Source organism: Branchiostoma lanceolatum, chromosome 5, assembly GCF_035083965.1.
Source record: "Branchiostoma lanceolatum isolate klBraLanc5 chromosome 5, klBraLanc5.hap2, whole genome shotgun sequence".
Classification (NCBI taxonomy): domain Eukaryota; kingdom Metazoa; phylum Chordata; class Leptocardii; order Amphioxiformes; family Branchiostomatidae; genus Branchiostoma; species Branchiostoma lanceolatum.
The window spans coordinates 7637870-7663585 of NC_089726.1; the positions used below are offsets into that span (position 1 = coordinate 7637870).

General features: G+C 40.6%; 1 protein-coding gene across 1 annotated transcript; it reads left to right on the top strand.

Annotated features, from left to right (window-relative positions):
* Positions 1–220: 220 nt before the first annotated feature.
* LOC136434755 (cyclic nucleotide-gated channel beta-3-like) lies at positions 221–25615 on the top strand. Its single transcript, XM_066427794.1, has 22 exons — positions 221–247; positions 2731–2823; positions 5101–5310; positions 6493–6691; positions 7699–7929; positions 8708–8847; positions 9969–10127; positions 10491–10699; positions 11272–11322; positions 11962–12051; positions 13875–13939; positions 14520–14642; positions 17457–17598; positions 18258–18417; positions 19043–19140; positions 19973–20056; positions 20643–20761; positions 21188–21334; positions 22006–22221; positions 22536–22716; positions 23221–23339; positions 24041–25615. Exons 2-22 carry the CDS (start codon positions 2766–2768, stop codon positions 24165–24167), a joined length of 2928 nt encoding a protein of 975 aa, XP_066283891.1. The 5' UTR covers positions 221–247; positions 2731–2765; the 3' UTR covers positions 24168–25615.
* The last annotated feature ends 101 nt before the right edge of the window (positions 25616–25716 follow it).

The following is a 25716-nucleotide window of genomic DNA, read 5'->3' on the forward strand; positions in this document are numbered from 1 at the left end:
TTCATTTCATGGCAATGCGATGAAATGACAGAATTAATACATCGTATTTTTGCACATTTCCTGACTATGTACGTGTCGACTTCCGGTAAAGCGTAGTACATTCTATTTTGCATTATTTCACGAAATACTGTTTTTCCTGTCCTCGAATCAACTTTGTTGTTTTCATTGACGTCAACCAAAGAGATTTTGGTATGGCCCGGTTTCTATATCCCAGGATGCACTTTCATCCAAGATGGCGGACAAACAGGTGTGTTTTCTGGGGTACAGACGGTGGGATTTAATCATTTTCTCATAGATATTTCCCCCCCTAGCGAAAATATCATCTGGCTGTCCGCTAGTATGTACATCAAGCATGCACAGAAGCTCGTTACGTCTGGGAAAATGTCCGCATTTCCGTACGGTTTGCGTTGTCCAAGGCAAGGCTGAGATCCACAGTGGTGTGTAACTCAGAACGCAACAGCCGGCCATATTTGACATTTTTCAGTAGTCTCTTCCAGACTAACTTCGTTTGGCTATAGAGGGAATAATTTGCTAGGTGAGTTTGGGCACCATGGGGTTTGGCTGGCTGCGAAGTTCTGCGAAGGGACTGACTCTCCTGGCCAATTATTCCTCTTTTGCCAAATTTGACGTTCCATATACCCCCGTAGGAAGGCCTGGTGGAGGCTAATTTTTCCAGCTCGACAGGAGGATGATCCTCTGCCGCGCGGGCACCAGGTGGTCATGACGTACTCGTTAGGGGTTGCCATGGTGATAGATGTATTAAGGGCTGTAAGTGCGGGGTAGGCTCGTCCATAGCCGCTGCTGCTGGAAGCAGAATGCGTTTTCATGCTGATTGAAAGTCATGTTTGTTATTGATTCCTATCGTTATTTTGTACTGTATTTTATAATATGTATCGTATTCTAATGCAGTAGGTTATGTATACAAGTTCATCTTTATTATTGTGGATCAGCCACAGCTACCAGCAAGAGCTGCCTACTAGTACGCTGACCCAGTGTAATTAATGAACTGTTTTCATTGTCAATAAATACAAGTACAAAATTAACTACAAATTCATAGGCTAAGAATCAGTATGGATTTAGCTTGCCTGTGACCAGGATCCACAAGTCGCTGGAAAGAGTAGAAATTGGCACAATACACAGATCACATGTCAGAGGAGTTAGCTGGCCAGGGAGTACAGTTTGCGACCTAGGTAACACTCCTGGCACTTCATCTGTCTATTTGGCCAATTTCTCCTCTTTCCAGCGACTTGTGGAGCCTGGTTTAGAGATTTATATCAGTTGACAGTGAAGTGGTAGAATAGTGAAGAATCAAAGGCATACGATATAAGAGCAATCGGACTGATGGCAGGCAAAAAGCAGGTGGTACACAAATTAAGATAAATCTTCATATTGATTAGTAATTTGTCCTGTAATTTCAATATTAATTAGTAATCTTATCTGCTGACATCCTGGTAGGAACCAGTCATCGAATACCCGGATGTACATGTAAATAAAAAGAGTCATTGCTTGTAGAATTGCAGCGCACACTCATATGTATGCATGCCACTTTGAACTTGAAGTTATGAAAACTGACATCATACGATGTCATCTTTGTGTACAGCCTCAGGTTCAATTATGTACATGAGTGTGCTACTCTTTCATTGTTTTCCCCTTTCTTACAGGAAGAAATTTTGTCAATATTTACTATTGACAGGATCTTCCTGTCGACAATAAGTTTTTGCCACTATTGACAAGATGTTCTTGTTGACAAGACTTCTTGGCACCGTCGACAGGATGTTCCTATCGATGATAATTTTTTTGGCACTATTGTGTTCCAATGAATTACTTTAATAATATTATTTTGGCATTATTCACAGGATGTTCCTGTCAATAAGAATGTTTGGTTTCTTTGATAGTTTTGTGAACAACACCTCATGATCCTATCAAACCAACTAATTGCAACATAGCACCCCTTTACATAGAGTGAATTAGTCCAAAGCCATGACCCGAATACTTGTTGTGTAGAAACCAAAACACACATCTAACTTCCTGCAATCTCTCAGAAGACAAGTCCTATGATGCCTGCCTTATACAAAATTGCCACCTGTTTTCAGTCCAAATTATATTGAAACACACTGACTTCCTGCAATTTCCCCATATGTTAATGACTAAGCTTCCGTTCAAAGTCATGATTTAAAACCATTGCATAGTTTGGGCTACATGTAGCTGCCATGACAGCGACACTGGAATACCCTGTCATCTATTACTTACCCTGCTATTCCAAAACTCTATTGGTCAGTTATGTGGATGGCCATGTGCTCATTTTGGTTTCTTAGAGTTACCGGTATGGACGATGCAGGTAGGATACCCAAACGCTGGTCCCGATCCTTGAGTTACGATTTAGCCACATGTTCAGGGTTGGAAACGACCGTACAAGACTACAGCACATGGTGCCAATGAATTTTTTTAGAGGTAAAGCTTAAGGTTATTTGATAGATGCCTCTGAACCCGGTCTTGTTACTAGGGGAACAACATGATTTAGTGTGATTATGAACAGGGATATGGTAGCTGTAGTTGTATAAGATTTTTGCATTGTAGACGCAAGCATTGATCTAGTAGAGATCTAGGCAGCAGTTCTATTTGTTATGAAGAACCGAGATGAGAAAATCACGTCGTGTACTGAGCCCCAACACGGAGGAAATTGACATTTGTGGTATGTGTTTTTCTTTATCCTACTTGTTCTTTTTTCAGGTTTTTCCGCATGTTTCGACGACAAGAGATACCAAATGAGCGCTCATCCTAAGGTGGAAGTGTGGTTGAATTCCCCTGGGTCGTTTATGACAGGTAAATTTTGTGGACTGGTTTCTTTCTGTTATCAAGTAGCATAGCTGTGGCCCAGAACCCAGAGGTCCTGAGTTCGAATCAACGGTCCCTTGACTTGTCCCATTGACATTGTGCCCTTGGGAAAGACACTTAACAGAAATTTCCTCACTTCACTGTTGAAGATGAAAATGAGTACTTCGGTTAGGGACATCCCTTGGATAGGACGTTAAATGGAGGTCCCGTGTTTGGGGAGAGCCACACCTTGAGCATGTTAAAAAAACCCACGGTGACCACACTTATCAAAAGAGTAGGCCTAGGGGTCCTTCCTGGTGTGAGTGGATCAGATAAATCTGTCGGGATATGCAGCTTGTACTCTTTAGTACAAATTTGGTGTGTTGTGCCATTAGGCGGTTTATTGGGTATGAAATACAAACAAACAAAATCAAGGGGCTTGATATTCATGTTAGGGAACTCATGATCAGGTGCAACAAGCTTAAGAAACCTAATAGCAAGGAGGTTGCTAATAGTATGTGCATGGAAAACATTCTGGGTACACTAAAGTAAACTGTCAGCTAAATGTAATTGTAAACCGCATTGCCTCTCTTCCTGAATTGAAAACTTGAATCTGAAATTCTGTAGATAAGTACAATTTTTAAGAGGTAATGCAACAAAGGACTACATGGGTTTTTGAGGGCCGTAGGCTGTGACGTTTATCTATCATAGACCTTGGAAGGCATTAACCATGATTAATTGGTGTGGCGTTTCAAAGGAGAAGGTGTTAAGATTTGATTCAGTTGGAATTTGGAAGCCCATGTTGTCAATTTTGTTGTCAATACTTTAAGCTTACACTCTGCAGGGCACAGTGAAAACCGCCCTAGTGGTGATATGTTGTCTCTGAATGCCATGAATAAAAAAGAAATGAATCGAAACAGAAATGAATTTTCATATCATAAAGTTCACATTTTTTGGATGGACGGGTTGAAATTTTTTTCCATCCCAACAACAGCAAATTTCCGTCCCGAGGAAAAATGCATTATGGTCTGTCTTTTCACTAGGTCTAATGTCACATTTTCTGACTGAACTAACCATGGATTTTGAAATAAACCAATAGTCTAATCTGCATGATAATTTATGAAAGTTAACCCTTAAAAAATTTCCTCGAGACACAGGGACGGGTCCTGGAGACAGCCCTGGCTTGGCTGCTGTGTGTTGTTCCTGAACGATAACAGCAAACCCCAATCAGTTTTACATCTCAACCATCACTGAGTGGCGATAATTTCTGCTGAGACAGACAAGTGTTGTCGCCACGCAGCAGAGCAAAATGACACAAACTGTATTTTATACCCAGAGCATTTAAATGGTACAATATGAAGATGAATGGTTCTGGACCCTGGGCACAGACGGAGGATTTTTAATGTTTTTAATTGCAACATGCTTTAATTAATGTTTCCAGCTGACTTTTAATCAATAATGATGGCTGCTTTCACTGTTTGTACAATGTATCTGTCAGTTGTATATCATGTACAATCATGTTACTAGTATTTTGGCCACATTTGAATACTGTATTCTTGTTCACTTTTTTCACGGTCACCTCTGTACCGTGAACTTTTGATTATCATCACCATGAAAAAAAAAAGTTGTTATTATCTATGATTCCTTCACTTGCCGCCACAGTGAAGTTAAAGTTCAGTGAAACTGTCTTTCCTTAGACCCTGAAATTTTGCTACCGTGAAGATAAAGTGAATTACAGCACTTGCTGTAACTTTCGACAGACTCCATGTTACATCCGTCACATTTGTAACATGCCAGTTGTTAAGACCATTTGATGCTTTGATTACATGTATATTGATGTATATGGATGACATCCTCTGGGAACCCCAAAACCGATGCGAGCGTGCGAAGAAAGAAAATTTTGCAAAGAAAAAAAGTTGCCTTCATTATGAAATCTACTTGGATGCGTGGTCAGAAAGAATGAAGAGTACTGAACACAGAATATGGTGTAACAAAAGATAGATTCTTCATTTTTGTTCTTTCAAAACTTCTTCTTTGACTTTGGAATTGACTTAAGCATTCTACATTCTACATTCTTAGTAGATCTATATGTTTTCTGCAATATGTTTCATCTGCAATTCACAGCATGTATTTTTTTCATTTTGCAGCTGCTTTTCACGATTTACAGTATGGCCTAAAACCTTTTTTTTGTGTGGAAACGGACTAAAATTGATGCGCACGTGGATGTCATCTATATAATCAAATTAACATGGCCTAAATCTGAACCTGAATCTAACTGTTGAACAGGAGAAGCCCCCGATGAGAGTATGGACTTGTGGCGCGACGAGCCTGACATGAGCCCCCTGACCTGGATGGACGCTTCGGGGGAGGCGAGGAACCAGAGGGACGTCGGCAGTGTGTCCACCATGTCCAGTAGCGGTCAGTATCTCCAGCTGCCCAGTGTTCCAGTACCCATCAACACTCCGTCTATTGCCAGCTTCCGCAGCAACGATGATGGTAAGATGCTCAGTGCACTCAGGTGCACCTTGTCTTAGTTACTTAGGTGCAGAAAAAAATTGGGATGCAGCTTACAAAGTCTTCTTATTCTTCAAAGTCTGAATCTGAATTGTTATATGTTAAAAGCTTATCAAATTTTATGATAGATAATACAACAAAGGATTTATAGTTTTTCTGAAACTCAAATGTCGAGACTATGCTGCATACAGTACTTAGTCTAGAGTTCAGTTGTGCCTTTTGCGTACGTACCCTACACATATATATCTAGGTGCACTCACAATTGCTAAGCTATAGGTGCACGGCTCAAATTTTAGGTGCACAAAAGTGCATATACATGTCCTGACGCAATTTCCTTGTACATAGGCCAATACATATCTACATGTAGCTCTTTTCTAAAAAGAAAATTTTAATAGAATCATCTCTGACGCAAACAATTGATGTACATGTAAACTTAGTTCCATGTGTATCATGTAATACATGTTCCATATACGTATATGTATACTGTATTACTCTTATTGGATACCGTAGTGTTTGTAGAATTCATTAGCATTGTTAATAAGCAAGACATAATTACATGTCTTGATATTTTGTACTACCTACGAACTTGCCATACAATGTGCCTGTTACATTTGTTGTGCAATAAAGTTTGATTTGATTTGATATACACCCAGTATTTCAAGCCCTGCTGATGCTGTTTGACTGTTCGCACGAAATGTCATCTGTATTGTCCAGCTGGTATAACCACCCTTCTGTGTTGGTACATGATGTTAGACTAAATGACCCTTGAACATTGTGGACCTTAAACTGCAAGTAACATTGCACCTAACATTTCTTGAGTAAGAGCATTCTTGGCTGTGCTCTTCTCTGTTGTTTTCAATAATGATATCCTATACAGGTCAAAACTAAAGTGGGTATCCCACTGGACTATGCCAAGTTATGACAACTTGTGAGATGCATTTGTAAAGTGGCACAAACCGATGCCAATTTGTCACCTGAAATTACACAAATTTTTTGAACAGTTGAAAAAAAATTTGCAAAATGACACAAGAGGATGCAATCACTGTAAATCTCTATTTCATGAGTCTTGTAGTCAGTCTTTGATTCAGTGATTGATTGATTGATTGATTCATTCATTCATTGATGAATTGGACATTTCACTAACTGTATTTTCCCATATAAAAGGTCGAGAACACAGTCACCCAAGCTTCAGCCCTCCTCCAAGCCTTCGTTTGAACTCCTTGGAGGACCCCGTAAACAGCAACCCGGCCTTCAGCATCCAAGACTTTGACAAGGAATATGATGGGTACAGCTTTTGCAGATCAAAAATGTCCTCGTCCAGCGATGATACACCGCATACCGCAGGGCCAAACTCCCTTGGCAGGTACGACTTTCCTCACTTCACGCAGGCGCAAATGAGTCCCTCGCTTCGGTTATGGACGTTCTGCTGCAGTACCAAGGTCACATACCAGGGGGCCCAAAATTGACCTTGAACTTCGGCTTCACAACACCTGCCCACATACCAAATATCATCGTAATCTATCAAGAGGTTCTTGAGTTATGCTGACTACAGTAGTGTGGAAACACAAACAGACAGACAAACAGACACACAGACACACCCAAAACTATATCTCCATTTTTCATGGAGATAATGAAAATGAAAAAATAAGGTACTGAGACCAGTCTGTAATGTAGCACAGTGTTTCTGTGAACACTTCTGTAGTTTAGACAGACAAACATTGATTATCATTCTATTGTATAGCCTATTGGTTTTCAGACATGCAAAGTCTACTTCTACCAAAATTTAATAATGAATTGTCAACAGCTTCTAAACGTTTATGACATGCAAAAAGGCTTGCATTAGAAATGCATGTCTGCTGTTCTTTTCTTTTTCTTTGTATAGAACTCTTTTAACATTTCTTCAAAAAGTATCATTATGCATGATGGTTTTCTGGAATTCTTGAAATTTTTGTTGTTGTTCTGCTAATTTCTTTTTTTTCTAATTAGTACTGTGTTTCTCACTTCTTTTTGTCTGAGGTAAAGTCTTGAAGTTTGACTGTTTCACAATTTTATCCTGGCTGCTTGAGTAACTGTCTTTTGACGTATCTTATTACCTGGATGTAATATCTTGAATATCTTGATAATATAATTTATTATCTTGAAGTACATTACTTCACACTTTTTTCATCATTATTGTACCTAAGTTTGTTGTACCTTTGTATTATATTTTGTCACTTTAGTATGTTTTGATTATGTATGACTGCAGGGCACATTGAAAACCGCCCTTTTGGCGATATGTTGACCCTGGGTAAATAGATAAATAAATGAAATGAAAATGATGTCTATCCTTCATCGACGTGATGTGTAATATTGTTCTGCTAAAATCTGTAGTACCAGCATCACCAAGCGCCATCTCCTGAACGTTCCGTCGCTGGTCCAGTCCACGGGGTCGCGGCACCATGGGGCCATGAGCGTGGCCAGCTCCTGCCCGTCGTGGGGGGACGAGAGTCGCATTCCGTCCCCGCGACTGGAGGAGCTGACGGGAGACGAGCCGTGGTACCGCCTGGACCTCCCGCCCAGCCGGCTGTCCTCCATCAGCGATGGCAGCATGTGGAGCGTACGGTAGGTACAGTCAAACCTGACCTGGTAACCAGCTGTACTTGAAACTCATGAGAATAGTAGTACAGTCTCTTGGCTCCCGAGAATTGAACCCGGGCCCGCCAGCGCACAAACTAAACACACTTACCACTAGGCTAAAAGGTCTGGACTAGTTAGACTGGTCAGTAAGTGGCGCTTGAACAACACTGTTAAATAGTCACAAGACGCATTGAAACAAGTCCCTTCCGATTTTACAGAGTTTGAGACCCTCTCAACCAGCTGTCTTACCCAACCAACAACCACTTTTTTGTGGTTCCCAGGGGGCCTTCATTGGCTGATGCCTGACCAGCACTAACACCTCCAGAAGATCGATCTCGAGTAGTAGCCGTTATGCCAGGACTGTTGCATGATATTGAGTAATACAAATGATGGGTCTGGTAGGCAAGACTGTCCTCAACTTGCTCTCACAGATACATTGTACATCATTGCCATCTTCATATAGAATGTTGCTTATAGAACAGTTGGATTATTAGCAACTGAGAAACAACCTTCAAGTTGATGATGAATTGGTTTATTAGATACAAAAGATTAAAAGTTCATCATTGTAGCTCAAAGGCAAAATTGCAGTGTACTACAATGCATCCTAAAATCACCTGGGAAATATGATATGAAGACTGCTGAATACTTAAAACAATATTTACATTTAAACAGTTATATTTAAGTTCATGTAAACAACATGAAACAGATAATTAAAGAAACTGTCATTGCCTAGTGAAGTTAAGTTCTATTTTATGATTTGCAGGCCATACCTGTCAAAAGACCATCCTGCCTTTGGAAGACTGAAGTCGTTGTTTGAGCGTCTGACTGAACGAACGCGTCAAGCAAAGGACCAGATAGTCCAGCCCCCCACCCCCTCCACCTCAGCAGAGAGTCTCAACAGTGGTGAGTATGGTACCATAGCTATACTCCCTGCACTTCTTGCCACCAGAATTATGCTTATACTAACATAATATAATCCCCACAACCCTTTGTTTTGATATAACCTCCATTAACATCAATTTGCCAGGTTACATAAATCCGCCACTTTGAAAAACAGTGGGTTTGAGAGATCTCTAGTGCAGCACCCCCATGTATGCACAGTTTAGATATACAGTAGAGCATTGTACTGCGGGAGGTTGGGTTGGAGATCTGTTTGGACATCTTTTCAGGGTAGTGGAATTATGTACCCTGGTTGAATTATGTAAGTAGATTATTCGTTTTGCTGTATAAAGACATATTGCCAGGGCTACACGCACATTAACCTTTTCCCTGCTGCCCAACCCTGTAACCAATACAAATTTGGTGCTGAAAGGCTACTTCAGCAGGTGTTTGTTTGACATTTCAGGTGGTAACACTCAGTACATGTACAGCACACAAAACCGCCATTAACATTGATCTGCAGGGATATGTAAATGCACAAAGTCATGTTTGAAAACAGTGGGTGGATTTGAGATCTGTCTGGACGTGTCTTTTCAGGGTGGTGGATCCATGTACCCTGGTGGAATTATGTAAATGTTACATGTGCATACCCATACATGGACCTGACTGCAGTTTGCTACTCTGGTAGACATATCATTTCCTTGCTTGTCAATAAAGAAATTGCTATTCAGTCGTTGTTATTCAGTCATTCACCAACCTGATAAAACTATTCACGGAAACATGATACCTTTGATTCAAGCTTAAAGCATCCCCTGACTGTACTGTGTGCTGACGTCACGCCTGCATAAAAAAGCATGTGTCCCCAGAGTTTGGTTCAGACAGCCGAAGAAGACCGAATGGTTCGGTCAAAAATTCAGATGAGCCAATTCTTCGAGTTGGAGAACAGTTTATTTCTCATTGCAGTCAGAGGATGCTTCAAAAGAATCTATCATATTGATTTTCATCATACATAACACGAGCTGTGACAGAGATAACTTAGATGAGGTCGAGAACAGTTTATTTCTCATCATGTAATTTACCAATAACTTAATTGTAGATAAACTTTCCTGCTAATCCTTTGACTATGATGATGTTGTGTACCACAGATGATGAAGACAGACAGCGCCTCTCGTTCTCCTCCCTGACGAAACCGCTGCCGGCGGGGCACCAGCAGGAGGAGGAGACTGAGCCGACGGTGATCTCCCTCCTGAAGTGGCAGGTCCGGCTTCCTCAGATCATTCCTCGCACAATGGACCCCCTGGAAAGTATGTCATGCCATCTGATGTTGGAACTAAGTACATCTTTTATAAGGCCACTGTCATGATATTATGGATGATAATCGCATACGCATAAATTTTCGTCTGTTTTCAACACACAAAAAATTCAGACTGTAACGTTACTGTCATACTTATCATAACCAGTTCCCTGTCAATGAGTTGCCATATCTAGAAGTTACTGATATCAATTCACAACAACGGTTTTGATGTGCAAAATTGATCTACATCTGTAACGTCATTACTCTTCAATATTGATCTTATTACTCTTTAATGCACAAATTTACCCCATTTTTCCCCTGAAACCTAGCTGTGAAGTCTTCCCTAAAGAGGTTGCGATGTATTTCTGTACAGGTCGTCTCTACATGACTTGGTTGGTGATCGTGGCCTCGGCCTTCACCTACAACGCCTGGACCATCTTCCTGCGCCAGTCCTTCCCGTTCCAAACTGAGACGAACTACCCCGTCTGGCTGTTCTTCGACTACCTCTGCGACCTGATCTACCTTCTGGACATCGTGGTGTTCCGACATCGCGTCCGGTTCATTGAGAAGGGAGACATGGTGGTGGGTATCATGGGCTTAATCTAAACAGGGGAACAGGGGCGCTGCGCTCCCATGCCCTGACCATACGCCCCCTTACCCTGGGGAGCAGATCCTCTGACAAGCATAAAATTCTGATTGACCAGGGATGCTGCTAGGTCACTTGTGGCCCCAGTCTTCAACTGTGACCTGTCTGACAATGATTTTGCCCCTATAAGTAGCCTTAAAATGCTCTATTTTAACTTGAAATTATCTAAAACTCCACTTTAACCCCCCCCCCTCCGCACCATCCCCCGTTTGGTTGCTCGGCTCCCTTGTAATACTTCTTGCAATTTTTTCCTAACAAAAACCCTGAAATTTGTGTCATTTTTATCATCATATGATGACCTTCCTCAGATGTATATATTAGCAGTGTAGTATCTTATGTCTTGTATTAAATTTGCAGGTGGAGTTCCATTCTCCATGAATGGAAAATCCAAATACCATGTCAGACAGATCTAATACTAGTAATCCTCTGACAGATTTCCATTTCTCCATTTCTTGTGACCTAGAATGTTGTGGAAACCCCTCAGTTGTGTGTGTTCTTCTTTTTGCAGTATGATGGGAAGAAGACGAGACAGCACTACATGAAGTCACGAGACTTTAAGGTGAAGACAACGCAAGAAATGTCAGAAGAGTGTGTCAGAATTCAAGTCACTGAAATTTAAGCTAGTGTGGAGCTAATCCTTGTCAAGACAGCAATAATTACTACACAATTTGGAGAAATCCACAATATATAAATTGCCTTTAAGGGACTATGCTATTTTTGTTCTCTTCTGTTACTTTGTATGCCTTTGTTTGTTTTAATTGTAATGTATAAATATGAATGTGCAGACCACAGGAAGAATAGCCTCTTATGACGCTAGCTAATTGCAGATCTAAATAAAAGTCAAACTCAATAAATACTAAGCATACATGTAGTTGATGTCTGCAAGAGTAAGGCACAGTAATGTGGGACATTTTGAGATCTTAATCAGTTAGTGCAATTTGATATTGAATTGAAAGGATACCCGATCTACAGTGGGAACAATACTTCTGTTACTACTACTGACTATCTATTGTGTTGGGGGGGGGGGGGGCATAGCATGTAGTTTAGACCTGTGACAGTAAGGCATGATAATGTACTATGTCATAATGCAACTTGATTGAAAGGGATACTTGAATAAGACTAGAGACACAGATATTTATTGTTAGTGGTTAACTACTAGTACTACTGGCTTATTGTTGTTTGTATCTTTGGTGCATAGCTGGACCTGGCATCATTGGCCCCGTTTGATCTGTTATACCTGCAAGTTGGTCTGAACTACCCCATCCTCAGGCTCCCAAGACTGCTCAAGGTAACAATTTTTTTTCTTATCAGTTAGTATTATAATCTTTAACCACAGCTTGTATCTTAGCACCATGGACATGCCCATGATATATACCCAACTTGTATTCCAGCACCAAGGGCACTACCATAATGTATACCCAACTTGTATTCCAGCACCAAGGGCACAACCATAATGTATACCCAACTTGTATTCCAGCACCAAGGGCACAACCATAATGTACACCCAACTTGTATTCCAGCACCAAGGGCACTAACACAGTCTATGTCCAACTTTTATTCCAGCACCAAGGGTACAACCATAATGTACACCCAACTTGTATTCCAGCACCAAGGGCACAACCGTAATGTACACCCAACTTGTATTCCAGCACCAAGGGCACAACCGTAATGTACACCCAACTTGTATTCCAGCACCAAGGGCACAACCATAATGTACACCCAACTTGTATTCCAGCACCAAGGACAAAACCGTAATGTACACCCAACTTGTATTCCAGCACCAAGGGCACTAACACAGTCTATGTCCAACTTTTATTCCAGCACCAAGGGTACAACCATAATGTACACCCAACTTGTATTCCAGCACCAAGGGCACAACCGTAATGTACACCCAACTTGTATTCCAGCACCAAGGGCACAACCGTAATGTACACCCAACTTGTATTCCAGCACCAAGGGCACAACCATAATGTACACCCAACTTGTATTCCAGCACCAAGGGCACTAACACAGTCTATGTCCAACTTTTATTCCAGCACCAAGGGTACAACCATAATGTACACCCAACTTGTATTCCAGCACCAAGGGCACAACCGTAATGTACACCCAACTTGTATTCCAGCACCAAGGGCACAACCGTAATGTACACCCAACTTGTATTCCAGCACCAAGGGCACAACCATAATGTACACCCAACTTGTATTCCAGCACCAAGGACAAAACCGTAATGTACACCCAACTTGTATTCCAGCACCAAGGGCACTACCACAGTCTATGTCCAACTTGTATTTTAAGAACCAAGGGCATAACCATAATCTATATCCACCAACTTGTATTTCAAGGCAATGAACACAACCATAACCTGCACCCAACTTGTATTTCAGCGCCAAGGGCATAACCATAATCTATGCCCAACTTGTAGTTCAGCACCAAGGGTATAACCATAATCTATGCCCAACTTGTAGTTCAGCACCAAGGGCATAACCATAATCTGAATGATATCCAACTTTTATTCCGGCACCTAGGGCTCTACCACAATCTATGCCCAACTTGTATTTCTGCACCAGGGGCCTAACCGTAATCTATATGATATCCGACTTGTATTTCAGCACGATTGACAAAACCATAATGTAACTTGTATTCTAGCACCAAGGGCATAAGCATTATCTATACCTGGACCCAACATGTATTTCAGTGTAAAGGGCATAGCCATAATATATACCCAATTTGTATTTTAGCAGCATCGACACACCTATAATCTGTACCCATATTGTATTCTAGTACCAAGAACACAACCATAATCTATGCCCAACTTGTAGTTCAGCACCATGACAAATCATTATCAGCATTTTTGGTGTGTTACCCGGATTACGTTCACCCTCCCTTTCCAGACATTTCCATTGACAAAACCATGATCTATTCCCAGCCTGTATTTCATCACCAAGGGCATAGCCACACATCTATGTCCAGTGTATTGCAGCATGATAGACATACATGTATACTAAACAAGATTTCTCATCAGTCATGTTCTTGAAAGCTTTTGTTACGAGAATAAATAAAGGCACAAACAAACAAACATCAGTCTATTGACCAGCTTTTCCCTGTGCACAGATCCGTGTGTTCTGGGAGTTTACTGACAGGGCAGAGAGTGTCTTAAAATCTGCAAACATCTTCCGGTAAGTATGAAATGACATAAGACATTCTGATTCTTTTTTTTGGATTTTTGAAAAATGCTCTTGACTTTGAATGATGGGTGTGCAAAAATGTCATTTTTTTTTACATATCTGTTGACGTTAACTTTACTTTTAGTCAGAAATTAAAAAATCCCCCAAACAGAAAGTTTTCCTTTGTTCCTAGTAAAAAAAAAAATTTTCTTTGACACTTGGAGCCAGGTTTAAATGATGTTTGCCTGAATAATGTTTGTCATATTTGGGAACAAAATCTATAAAAAAATCAGCTAGTTTCGTTTTATTTTGAAAAGATTTTCCCGTCCCCACTGTTTTCTTTATCACTAAATGTTTTACCTTTAGCCAAAATGTTGCCTTGTGTAACCTGATACTTTGCCAAATGTGCATAACAACAGGAAAGAATACCCTAGCAACTGACCACCGTGTTAAGTGACTTAGAAGTGACCCTTTTGATTTAGATTCAGTTTGATGATTTAGATTTAGTTTGATAATTTAGACTTAGTTTGATAATTGTACTCAGCCATTGAAAGCAGATACCAAACCATCGTCCTTGTCCCTCCCACAACAGCATAGTGAAGACCACAGGGTACATGCTGTTCATGATACACCTGGACGCTTGCATGTACTACAAAGTGTCGGACTACCAGGGACTGGGGTCCAGCCAATGGGTCTACAGTGGGTCCGGCAACAGGTCAGTACAGGTCAGGTCAGGTCAGTACAGGTCAGGTCAGGACAGGTCAGTACGCTCAGACTGGTTAGGCCTTGGACAAAAATTTTGTGTTTCCGTATGCCGGACTGGTTAGGCCTTGGAAAAAATGTTGTGTTTACATATGCTGGACTGACCCTAGCAAAAACCTGCCGACCTTAACCTTATTTTTGGTCAACCACTGGCAAGGGATATAAAAATTTCCGATCTGACATCTTAGTGATGAAAATAGTTAAGAAATGTTTTCCAACATGTTCTTCTAATTCCTGTAGCAATAAAAAAAAAAGTGATATAAAAAGTGCCACCAAAGTTCCAGTGCCTGATGCATTTTAGTTTTACATCGTTAACTGTATTGTTTACATTATCACTTCAACTGAAGTCTGTACCTGTCGAGTCTAATGGTTTTAAGACTGTAATCAAAAACACTACATTTATTTTCCTATGCCTTAATGGTATATATTCTGCTGGAGAACACTCAAAACATGTTTATGAATAAAAGACCAATGGCAAATGTATTGATAACAACCATTGAGATGAGATTTTGAATAAATGATTGACATCATATAGAAATCTCTAAATGCTCCTGAAGAAATGCTACTGTCAGGCAAAATAAGACGTGGAAGAGAGCAATTGGACAGAACTCTCATAATTACTCACTGACAGAATAAAAAGACTCTTTTTTTACACAACCAAGAGATTTATTCCACTGACTTTTCGGTGACCATCTGTCACCTTCTTCAAGGCAATTCTGACTGGTTCACATACATCTCTTGGTTGTGTAAAAAAAGAGTCTTTTTATTCAGTGACTTACCAACCTGATGAAACTATTCACGGATATTCCCTTGACAGTTCAAAATGCCAAGTTGAACATTTACATTAATGATGACTAATGAGTACCAGATGTTACCATGACATTATGCACTTTATCATTACTGCTGACATTCGTCCTCTAGTGAATGTCTAACATTTACTTGTTACTGGAGGAAAGATACAGTTAACTCATGGACGATTTATTTGGACACTATTGAAACAAGAGCTTTTCAAAAAAGCTGGCATTTCGGCTACGTTTATGAGTGTGAATTGTCTTTTCCCTTTACTTGAAGCCAGAGAAAGTCACTCAAGGGCTGTTCAGTCTATAAGAAAAATTGTCATTTTGGGAAATGAGTACTGTTTTAATAGAGAAAGGCAGATTGGGGAAAGCAATTTTGAAGTTACGTCACTTAACTTAAGTGCTTTTGAAAAAGCTGGTCTTGGCCTACAACTTGTACTTATTTGTAAAATGTACAATAGGCTCATTATAAAAGCTATCAATGTAATTATGTACATGGCACGCAATAAAACATAAAATTTGAAAAAGCACCATTGAATCTTCAGCACTATGGTAATTAAGTGAAATAGAAGTTCATAACAGCTAAGGTTCTATCTAAAATGACTACCAAATGTCAAACAAATCAACAGCTACCTCATCCGTATTATTCTGGTTTCCGCATTTACAACATTTCTTCCTTATTTTCCTGGGTAATTTGCTAAAATTCATGAAAATTCCCATAGTTTTGTGCCGAGCGGCGCCACTTTCCACGTCCGTGTTGTCTGAATGAAGTCGATACTGAACAATGGAGCATTTGCTACTGTAACAAAGGATCGCTGTTTTGCAAACAACATCAAGAGCCTCTGTTTACATCGGGGATAGAAGTTTAGTGGCGAGTGTTTTGCAAGAATCATCTTACCGGGCATAGGAGCCGCTGCACGGTATTTTCCATTACAATGAACAGAAAAATTCGAATGCCGGGTTTGGAATCTATGAAGTCCTGTTCATAAGACAAAGGCCTTGTATATATTAAATGAATATTTAAAAATAACAAATATAAAATATTTCTTTATTTATTAATGAAAAAATGAAAAAATGATATTCATAAATATGATATTGATAGATTAATAAAATATCAATATATATTTTTGATATTCAATATCTAAAAAGAAAAAAAAAATCCATGCACGGACACGAACCCGGATCTTCTGGGACCGAAGTGCTTCGCGTTGCCAGATGGGCTAAGCTGCGGTACGTAACCCGTCTCTCTGTACGTAATGCTATAACCTCACTATATGGTATCATTTATGTCGATTTTTGGTCGTTTTCTTGACGAAATCATTTTTTTTTCTTCTGCAATCTTGTGGAATAGATGTAATATGGTCATTTTTCAGGATATCAAAGTCCGAAACCACAATGCAATGATATTTCCGAACAGTTGTAGCAGTTACATGCGGTCGCCCTCCTGTGTGTCATGCAAATCTAGCCTGCCTGCCTTTTCGTGCTCCCTTGCCATATAAGGCAACGGCTATACAAGGATTTGGGAACGTATTGCCATATAAGGTCTTCTGGTGTGCGACACAGTGTTGAACCAAACAGCATGCATCGAAGCATCCTGCATGCATCGCGCATCGAAGGTAAAAGCCAGGACATTGCGTTCCGGCGCGAAGGCGCCGAAACGCAAAAAGATGAAGGATACTAATTACAAAAGTCACTCAAGCAACTGGATAAGTTTTGCTAATGATCAGATGTTTTAGTCGCTTGAGTTAATTTTGTGTCTCATCACCCGGATGTCTAACCTTCATCGACAATGGGGGATACTGTCTTAAATGTCAAAGAGTAAGCTCTTGTTTTTTAAAATCCAGTATTAGTGACTGTTAGAAAAAAATCATACCAACTACATGTACATAACATCCACTGTACATATTTCCACCGTATCACTGTATAACAACTTATAACTTCCACCGTATCACTGTTCTTGGGTCTCACAGTTATATCCGCTGTTATTACTGGGCCACTCGAACCCTGCTGTCCATAGGAGGCATCCCCACCCCCACCAATGACTTTGAGTACCTCATCATGCTGTGTAACTGGCTCTTGGGGGTCTTTGTGTTTGCCATGATCATTGCACAGGTAACAGTGGAACTGAAAAGATACATGTCGTCGTGCCGTTTGTGTTCCTCTCTTGATGTTGGCGTGGTTAATGGCTGTGACTACCTGTGCCAGATGTCTATGTAAGTGTGTTGGGTAAAATGTCCGATCTTATCGTCCAGCTGTCGGTCCATGATTCCCTGTTGATGTTGTCGCGGTTAATCTCTGGCTGTCTGTGTTGCATTAAATGTTGATTTTGGGCACAGTGGTACTTGTCCTTAAGAGCCATCAGCATTTTGCGTTTATCGTGATCATTGCACACGTAACAGTACTAGAAACAACAAAAGATACACGTCGTCATGCCGTCCATCCATGTTTCTCTGTTGATGTGGACGTGGTTAATCACAGTGACTACCTAATGCTCTCTGTTCTGCATTAATGTTGTAGATTTTTGCCGGTGTAGCTTTTTTGTTTAATTTAGACACTCAACATACATGTATGCATCATCCCCTCGAACAGGAAAGCAGGCATAGAAAATGCTGCAAGAAATGGTTTTGTATCTGAATTTTTTTCTACATCCTTGTTACCAGGGAAGCATTGGACTACAATAGACTCCCTTTTGATAGGCATAATTATGAAGGTAACAGAATAAATTTGCTCCTTTGAAACCAAGCCTTGCTGTAACAAATTCAACTTGACAGATCCGAGATGCCATTGGGACTGCCAACAAGGCCAAGGCAGAGTTCCGGCGCAGGATGGACAGCGTAGTGACGTACATGACCCGCTTCAACATCCCCAAACCTGTGCAGGACCGCGTGCGACAGTGGTACACCTACACATGGAACAAGGCTCGCATGCTGGGTAAGGAGTGGGTTAGGAGTACTGTAAATGCCTTTAAGTTTGCTGTGATGTAATTTTGCAGTACGTAGGGAGAAAATGGAGTTTTCACAGTGATTTTTAGTTGCGATTGACAACATGGTGTGAAGAAGCCGAGAAAAGGTTACCGGAAAAACCGTGAACATCAAACCACCGCTAAATGCATTTACAGGATTTTCTTTCAATTTTTTGAGTGAATTCTTCTATTTTCGAAATTGGCATCTTGATTACAGGCTTGTTGCATTACCTACAATGTTGCGGGACACTGGTTTTTGATTTTATTTTGGAAAATGGATAGTAATGTCGTAGAATGCCAAAGTTAATTCCAGTCAAAGTCAAAGAAGAAGTTTTGAAAGTACAAAAATGAAGAATCTATATTTTAGTATACCAGTGTTTAGTTTTGTTCAACCTTCCTGACCACATAGATTTCAGACTGAAGGCAACTTTTTTGGGGGGCCAAACGTTTTTTTATTCATAGTCTTGCATCAGTTTTTGGGTCCCCAGAGGATGTCATCCATATAATCAAATTAACATGGCCTTATCCCAAGCTTCAAAACTTGTTGAGTTGAGTTGTAGCCTGAAGTTTGTGACTTTGTGACCTGTTCTGCAGATGAGATGGAGCTGTTGAACCAGCTGCCTGTGAAGATGCGGACTGACCTTGCCATCCAGGTGCACATGGGCACCCTCAGCAAGGTCAAACTTTTCCAGGTGATATAGGACACACTTTGTTCATTTTTCTTTACAACTGACCTTAACAGATGGTCAAGTAAAGATAGAGCTTGTGGAAATGGGAGAAAGATAGAAGAACTCATAAAGTTGAGTGGCGATGGCAGACTTTATTCTCGATCAATGATATTTGAACACTGTTTCCAGACCCTTTTACGTAGTAATTAGTATTCTAATCAAAGAATATGTTTTTTTAGAAGCTTTTAATGACAACGAAGAATGATTTTAAATGTCCAGTAATGTACTGTTATGTGCGATAATTGTGAATGACAGAGCAATTCACGGCCCAATTTGGGCCCTGCTATTTTGTATATGTGTACGTCTTTACGCTGAATAAAACCATTATTAACATTTGTATTTGCCTTAAAGGGATTGTGACGCCAATGATACCAAAATACAAGATTTCCAAAATACAACAAGTATTGTTTAATGAACATGGATATTTGTACAAGATAAACACCCTTCTGATGTTCTTGATTCTGATTCCTGCCATCACAGCTAATCAAATCAAATTTCTTTGGTGATATCATAGTGAACGGAGAAGCTGGTTCTGAATCAGTACCTGGCACCTTGGCTTGCAAAAAAAAAAGTAAATTTCTTTTGAGAAGTAAACGCAGCAAACATTTCAATATCTCTTGCAATTGTAAGTAATAATAATGATTAATATGTGTTTGCCCTACATGGCCAATACTAGCTTGCGACAAAGTATTTTGGAGCCAGTCAAGGGAGGGGTTCCGATTTGGAGGGTACACTTTTAGGACAAATCTTGGAAATTCTGAAAGATTGGTGTAAATGCAACACATTGTTGTTTCAGGACTGTGACCGCCAGTTCCTACGGGACCTGGTGCTGAAGCTGAAGCCTGTGCTCTACCTCCCTGGGGACGTCGTCTGTCGGAAGGTAACAAATGTTGCCACCAAGTACTGCATGTAGGAGCATCCTCCCTAGATAGTTTTCAAGAATGCTTGCAGTTAGATGTGCAAAGGGTAGGTGTGACAGGTCGTTCATTGTAATATGACCAGCTGCTGCTGCGCCGCATGCCGAAGGACAATTCTACAGCTTACATGTACCAAGGAGGTTTTATATATAAAACCTCCTTGCATGTACATTACAGAACCTTCCAGCATGGTAATTTTTAAATTAGGCCAAAACAAGTAGATTTTATGGATGACATCAGCACATGCACTGATTTAAAAATAAAGACGCAACATTTCATTCCCTGTGGTAATGGTCAAGATGACACATGAAATATGACAAGAAGATGCCAAAAATGGGTGTGGTAGCCTTGAGTGTAGTGTAATTATCATGAACAGCTTCGAGGTAACCAGTTATACATGTATATCTCAACCCACTAGATCCAGTCACTTGGCTTTGATCACAGATGTTGTCTAAGTGTATCGAATCAGGATGTTTGTATGGTGTGTTTTTTAAGACATTTAAATGTCCTGTGAGACGTTTACTCAGACCTATGATTGTTGTTGTTCAGGGTGAGATAGGCAGGGAGATGTACATTGTGAATGAAGGGTCCGTACAGGTGGTGGGAGGAGCCAGCGGACGCACCGTGCTGGCAACACTCAAAGTGGGCAGTTACTTTGGAGAGATCAGGTGAGCAATGGCATCCAATCCTTAGCAGACCCTGATCTTGATGCCTTTGAAAGACACTTGTTTCCTCACTCCACTCACTGCAAGTGATAATGAGTACCTAGCTTCAGTTAGGGACGTCCGCTAGCATTGGCCAGAGGTCCAGAGAGACACAACCCACCACACTTATCAAAAAGAGTAGGGGTCCTTCCCAGTGTGAGTGGATCAAACCTTACAGTCTGGTTTTACGCAGATTGTACTTGAAACAAACAGGCAATGTACGTCAGGCTCTGTAGATTCTACAGACTTGATTGGGTTAGATTTGCATAGAGCCATACAGTATTATTTATTCCTTTCCACTCTTTACTTTACTATGTTGGTTGTTTTAAAAGTACAAGCAGATACGTCTTACTAACAAAGACTGAATGGTGTCTTAACTCCATGTTCCAGTTTGCTGGCGGTTGGTGGAGGAAACAGGCGGACTGCCGACGTGGTGTCCCCCGGCTTCACCACCCTGTTTGTGCTGGATAAGAAGGACCTGAACGAGTCCATCAAGGACTACCCACAGGTGCAGGAGGTGCTCAAGCACAAGGCAAAGTAAGCAGCTGATAAACATTTGAAACGTTGCCACTAAGCACTGTAGTAACCTCACTAGATAGCTTTAAACAACGCATACAGTTAGATATGTAAAGGTTTTGTGTAACAGGTCGTTCAGTGTAATATTACCAGCTGCTGCCAAGCGGCATGCCTGTGGAGGTGGTGTGTTGCACCAAAGGGTGGTTACACCTGTCAGTTCTATAGATTCTGATACAGAAACTTATTTGTGCAATAGCATAGTGGGTATAGTGCTCTTACTTTACATTTGGGAGGTCGCAGGTTCAAACTTGACCAGGTCATATGAAAGACTTAAAATATCGGATGTTATAGGACATACAATTTGATTACTAATAGTTGAATTTTAGATTTGAAGAGATAACCCTGAACTTGAAGTTCAATACAAGTCTGAGGGAAAGTCTGTACCCTGATAAACATGTAGTTCCTTTAAGTCATGTGGAAATTTTCCTTTCAACATTCTGTCTTATTGACCTTTACTAGATCTTGCGGACTTTAAATTTTCTAGTCAAAGATATCAGAGAATGAAGAATGTACTTTTGACAGTAGCTTAAATGTCTTATTTTGGTCCTGTATCATATGTGTAAGATGAACTTAGTGCCTTTTTGAAAGCGTAGCAACCCAAGATAGCAACACTGTCTTGCCGTTGTTGACAGGAAACTGCTGAAGAAGAGCGCTAAACGGGATGAGGTTGAAGAGAAGAAGGGTACCAAACAGGTGTCACTTGTCCAAGATGCTCTGGTCCTGGTCCCCAACGATGAACCAAGACAGGACACCCCCAAACTGTTCCAGACGGTGGTGCAGGTGGCCAAACAGAAGGGCCTGGCATCCAAGATACTGACATATCCGAGGAAACGGAGAGGAAAAGTCAGGTGAGTGTTGGGTTAAGATAGCATTATCACTTTTGCTGGGTGTTCAGGTACATGTATTCTGCTCATATCTCATCATTATTAATGTCTAACATGTCTCTGATGATGACGATGTCTTTCCAATACTAGTACTAGTGTGCGTGTGTGGTGTGTTTGTTCGTACATCTACATTTTGTACATTTATTAGTATGTTTGTGTGTTCAAGTCTGCATGCATGTGTTTATTCTAGATTATGATAAACGATACACTATAATTATGGCATATTTGTAGAATATTACAAAAATATAAACAGCACAGTAACCCTGAATTTCTTTCAGTCCCTTTTCAAAAGATGATTGGCCCGTGTCCACCAGAAACAGCTCCAGCACTGATCAGTCTAAACAAACCATCGTTCCCACGGCCAGTCCGAGCTTTATGGACAGTGACCCTGATGATGACTACTCCACCGCCCAGTCTGATGATGACTTTGAAAACAGACAAAGACCTGCCAAGAACAAGGTAAGAGATTCTGAACATAGCTTTCTAAGGTTTCCTTTTACCATAATCATTAATCAATAATGTATTTTAACTGCAACTCTTCTTTTGTTAATATTTTCCAAGTGCACAAGCAGTCATCCTATTAGGTCAGTTAGTCCTCATTCACAGTAAGTCGAGCTTGGCTCAATCGTGATGTTTCTGACATAGGGAGGAGAGATGCCGTCCCAGTTCTACTTTTGTCACCTGTAACCTTGAAATGGCCTACTTGTTTCGTGGTGACCATTGAGTAATCCAAAAAATCTGTACTTACTTTTACAACGTATACTATGTATATTTATGATGTAATCATAATGATTGCACAGAAAAGGTAGGTCCTGAAAAAGTTCTCTTTTTCTGATTCTCCCTTCATTTTTGATAGTTTCAAAGATATGAGTTTATGGTTCTACAGTTTTAGTGTGTTTCATTTTGTTGTTGCGAACACCAACAATGGTCCAAGTAGTGAGTAGTCTCTTTTGTTGGTGACAGGTGCCCCCAAGACAGCGGACCCAGAACAGTAATCTGGACACATACTCAGACATTTTGTCCAGCGGTTTTCTTAGGACCAGTCCCTTGCCTCCTATTGATCATCGAATAGGTGGACGGCGGTAAGTTCACAGGACATATGTCATCAAAATGGCGGCGCAGTGGTAGCAAGCAGTGGTAGATTGTCTTCTGCAGTGACCGTCAGTGAGTCCGTCCTATAGCTGCAGTGCAAAGTGAACCAGTCAGATTGCCTAAAGGAAGGTGACAGACAGAGACGGTCATTGAAGGTGACAGACGGTCACCGTGGTGTGTAAGCTAACCTTAGCCTTGAATAGGTGGTGGCAGAGTATGTCGAGATTGTTTGAACCCAAAAAATTGACATACATTGCTTGCTGGTTGGCTGCTGCCATTTTGATGACATTGGTTGAAGTTGTTTGTGTGTGTGCGTGTGTGTGTTTGTTTGGCTCTCTGTGGGCAGAGCCTTGGCTGACTGGTGTCATATTTTCAATAAATACAAAATGGGATCTCCCTGTATTTCAACTGGTAGCAGCCTCACAGTTGAGCTCCTGGTTCCAATTAGTTGTTTGTTAACTGCGAGACCCGGGTTCAGTCCTGGGCCAGGATATCTTGATTGGGACTGCACCCATCTTTCGAAAGGGACGAAAATAGGGTCCTGCTACTGAAACAGCACGGATACTTGCTGCCCTTACACACTGGGCAGTAAAACGGTCTGTTCAAAGACTTAGGAACCAATACAACTAGTTTTGCTCCTAGACTGTGTATCTCCTTATAAGAAGCGAACCATGGCCGTCTGTTTTTGCAGGCACTCGGAAATCCCAAAGAGGGCGACAGTTGAGGCCGTTGTGATGGAGAAACAGAAGAGTCTGCCGCTGCCCAGCATCTCCTGCGAGTTGGACGATGCAGATTTGGGGGACACAGAGGGGGAGTGAGATCAGAGATTTCATAACCAAATGTTATAGAGCATATTCACACACATGATCTTTGATAGACATGAGTCAGCCCACAGATGTGTTCTTACATGTATACATGTATATGTGGCATAGACTGTCATTCTCATATAGGACAGTGTAACAGCGTGGTTCAAGTGCCACTTACTTATTATTGATTACCAGTCTAACTGTTCGGACCTTTTAGCCTAGTGGTAAGTGTGTTGGGTTTGTACGCTGGCGGGCTCGGGTTACATGTAGATTCCCGGGAGCCAGGAGAATGTACTACTCGCCCCATGCGTTTCAACTGTTTAGCCACTTGCAACTACATGTAAAGCTATGGGGCTGATTATGTCAAGTAGGATTCTACCATGGTCAAAATTGACCGAAGGAGGCCACACATACATTCAAAAACACATGTTTGTAGCAGGGTGAAAGTTCATGTCCGTCTGGATTGTTCTGATTATTTTTGTATCAATACATTCTAGTATGTTTCTGACATGTGCCTTTAGATTTCAGACTTGTGGATTGTTGTCTCCAAGTTGTGCCTGTAAACACTAGTCATAGATTGTTACCTGGAACTTAATGTAAGATGTGGTACACAAGGCCATACTGATGAAACGTTAATATGGATGACAACATCTGGCCACCCCAAAACTATATGTGTGAAAAAAAAGTTGGGGAAAAAAAGTTGGGGAAAAAAGTTGGGGAAAAAAGTTGGGGAAAAAAGTTGCCTTTATTATGAAATCTAATTGGTCAGGAAGGTTGAACAAATGACTGAACACACAGAACAAACATGGTATACCAAACAATGAAGTCTTTCTTCTTTCTCATCTTCTTCCTTGTCTTTGGAAGATACTGTTCATTTAGTATTCGTTAACCAATATTTTTGTGCAATTTATGGCATAAATTTGCAGCTTCTTTGTATGATTTACCGTATGATCACAGATTTACCGTATGATCACTTTTTTTTTAAACGGACAAAGATTGATGCCTGTGGAGGTCATCCGTAAAATGAAGTCAGTGGGGCCTGATTATTTGTATCTGAACAAATGTTCGTTATGAGCTGAAACGAAGCTAAGGCTCCAATTTCTACTTTTGAACAATAAGACACTTAAGATTGACATGAAGTTTATCTTGGCTATAGTGGGGTCTTGTATTACTGTTATGAATATCATTCTGTAGCTCTGTATGTTACACTGGTGCAATCACGTGTGAAGGTTTTAGTGTTTTCTGTCTATTATCAGTAAGTGATTTTTAATCAGTCATAGCTAGGAGCCTTAAAAGCTCCTTGGCCATAGCTTTCCATGTTTTGTGGATAATAATACATTGAATGGGACTTTGCGATGGACAGATAGTTGTGAGATAGACTGGACCTGGAAACAGATTGATAACAGGAGTATCACCATTGTCATGCCTTTTTCAGGTGAATAGTATTTTAATTATAACAGTTGTTTTATTTCAGAAAATAGTTTCATCAGGTTGGTACAACATAGGATATTTGGAGTTTCCTTTTAACACAACCAGGAGGGGGACAAAGTAATAGACAGAG

Coding starts and splice junctions, on each gene's coding strand:
- LOC136434755 (XM_066427794.1), top strand. CDS start 2,766: ATGAGCGCTCATCCTAAGGTGGAAGTGTGGTTGAATTCCCCTGGGTCG. Junction 13,940..14,519: donor AAATCTGCAAACATCTTCCG/GTAAGTATGAAA, acceptor CTCCCACAACAG/CATAGTGAAGACCACAGGGT. Junction 18,418..19,042: donor GAACAAGGCTCGCATGCTGG/GTAAGGAGTGGG, acceptor CCTGTTCTGCAG/ATGAGATGGAGCTGTTGAAC.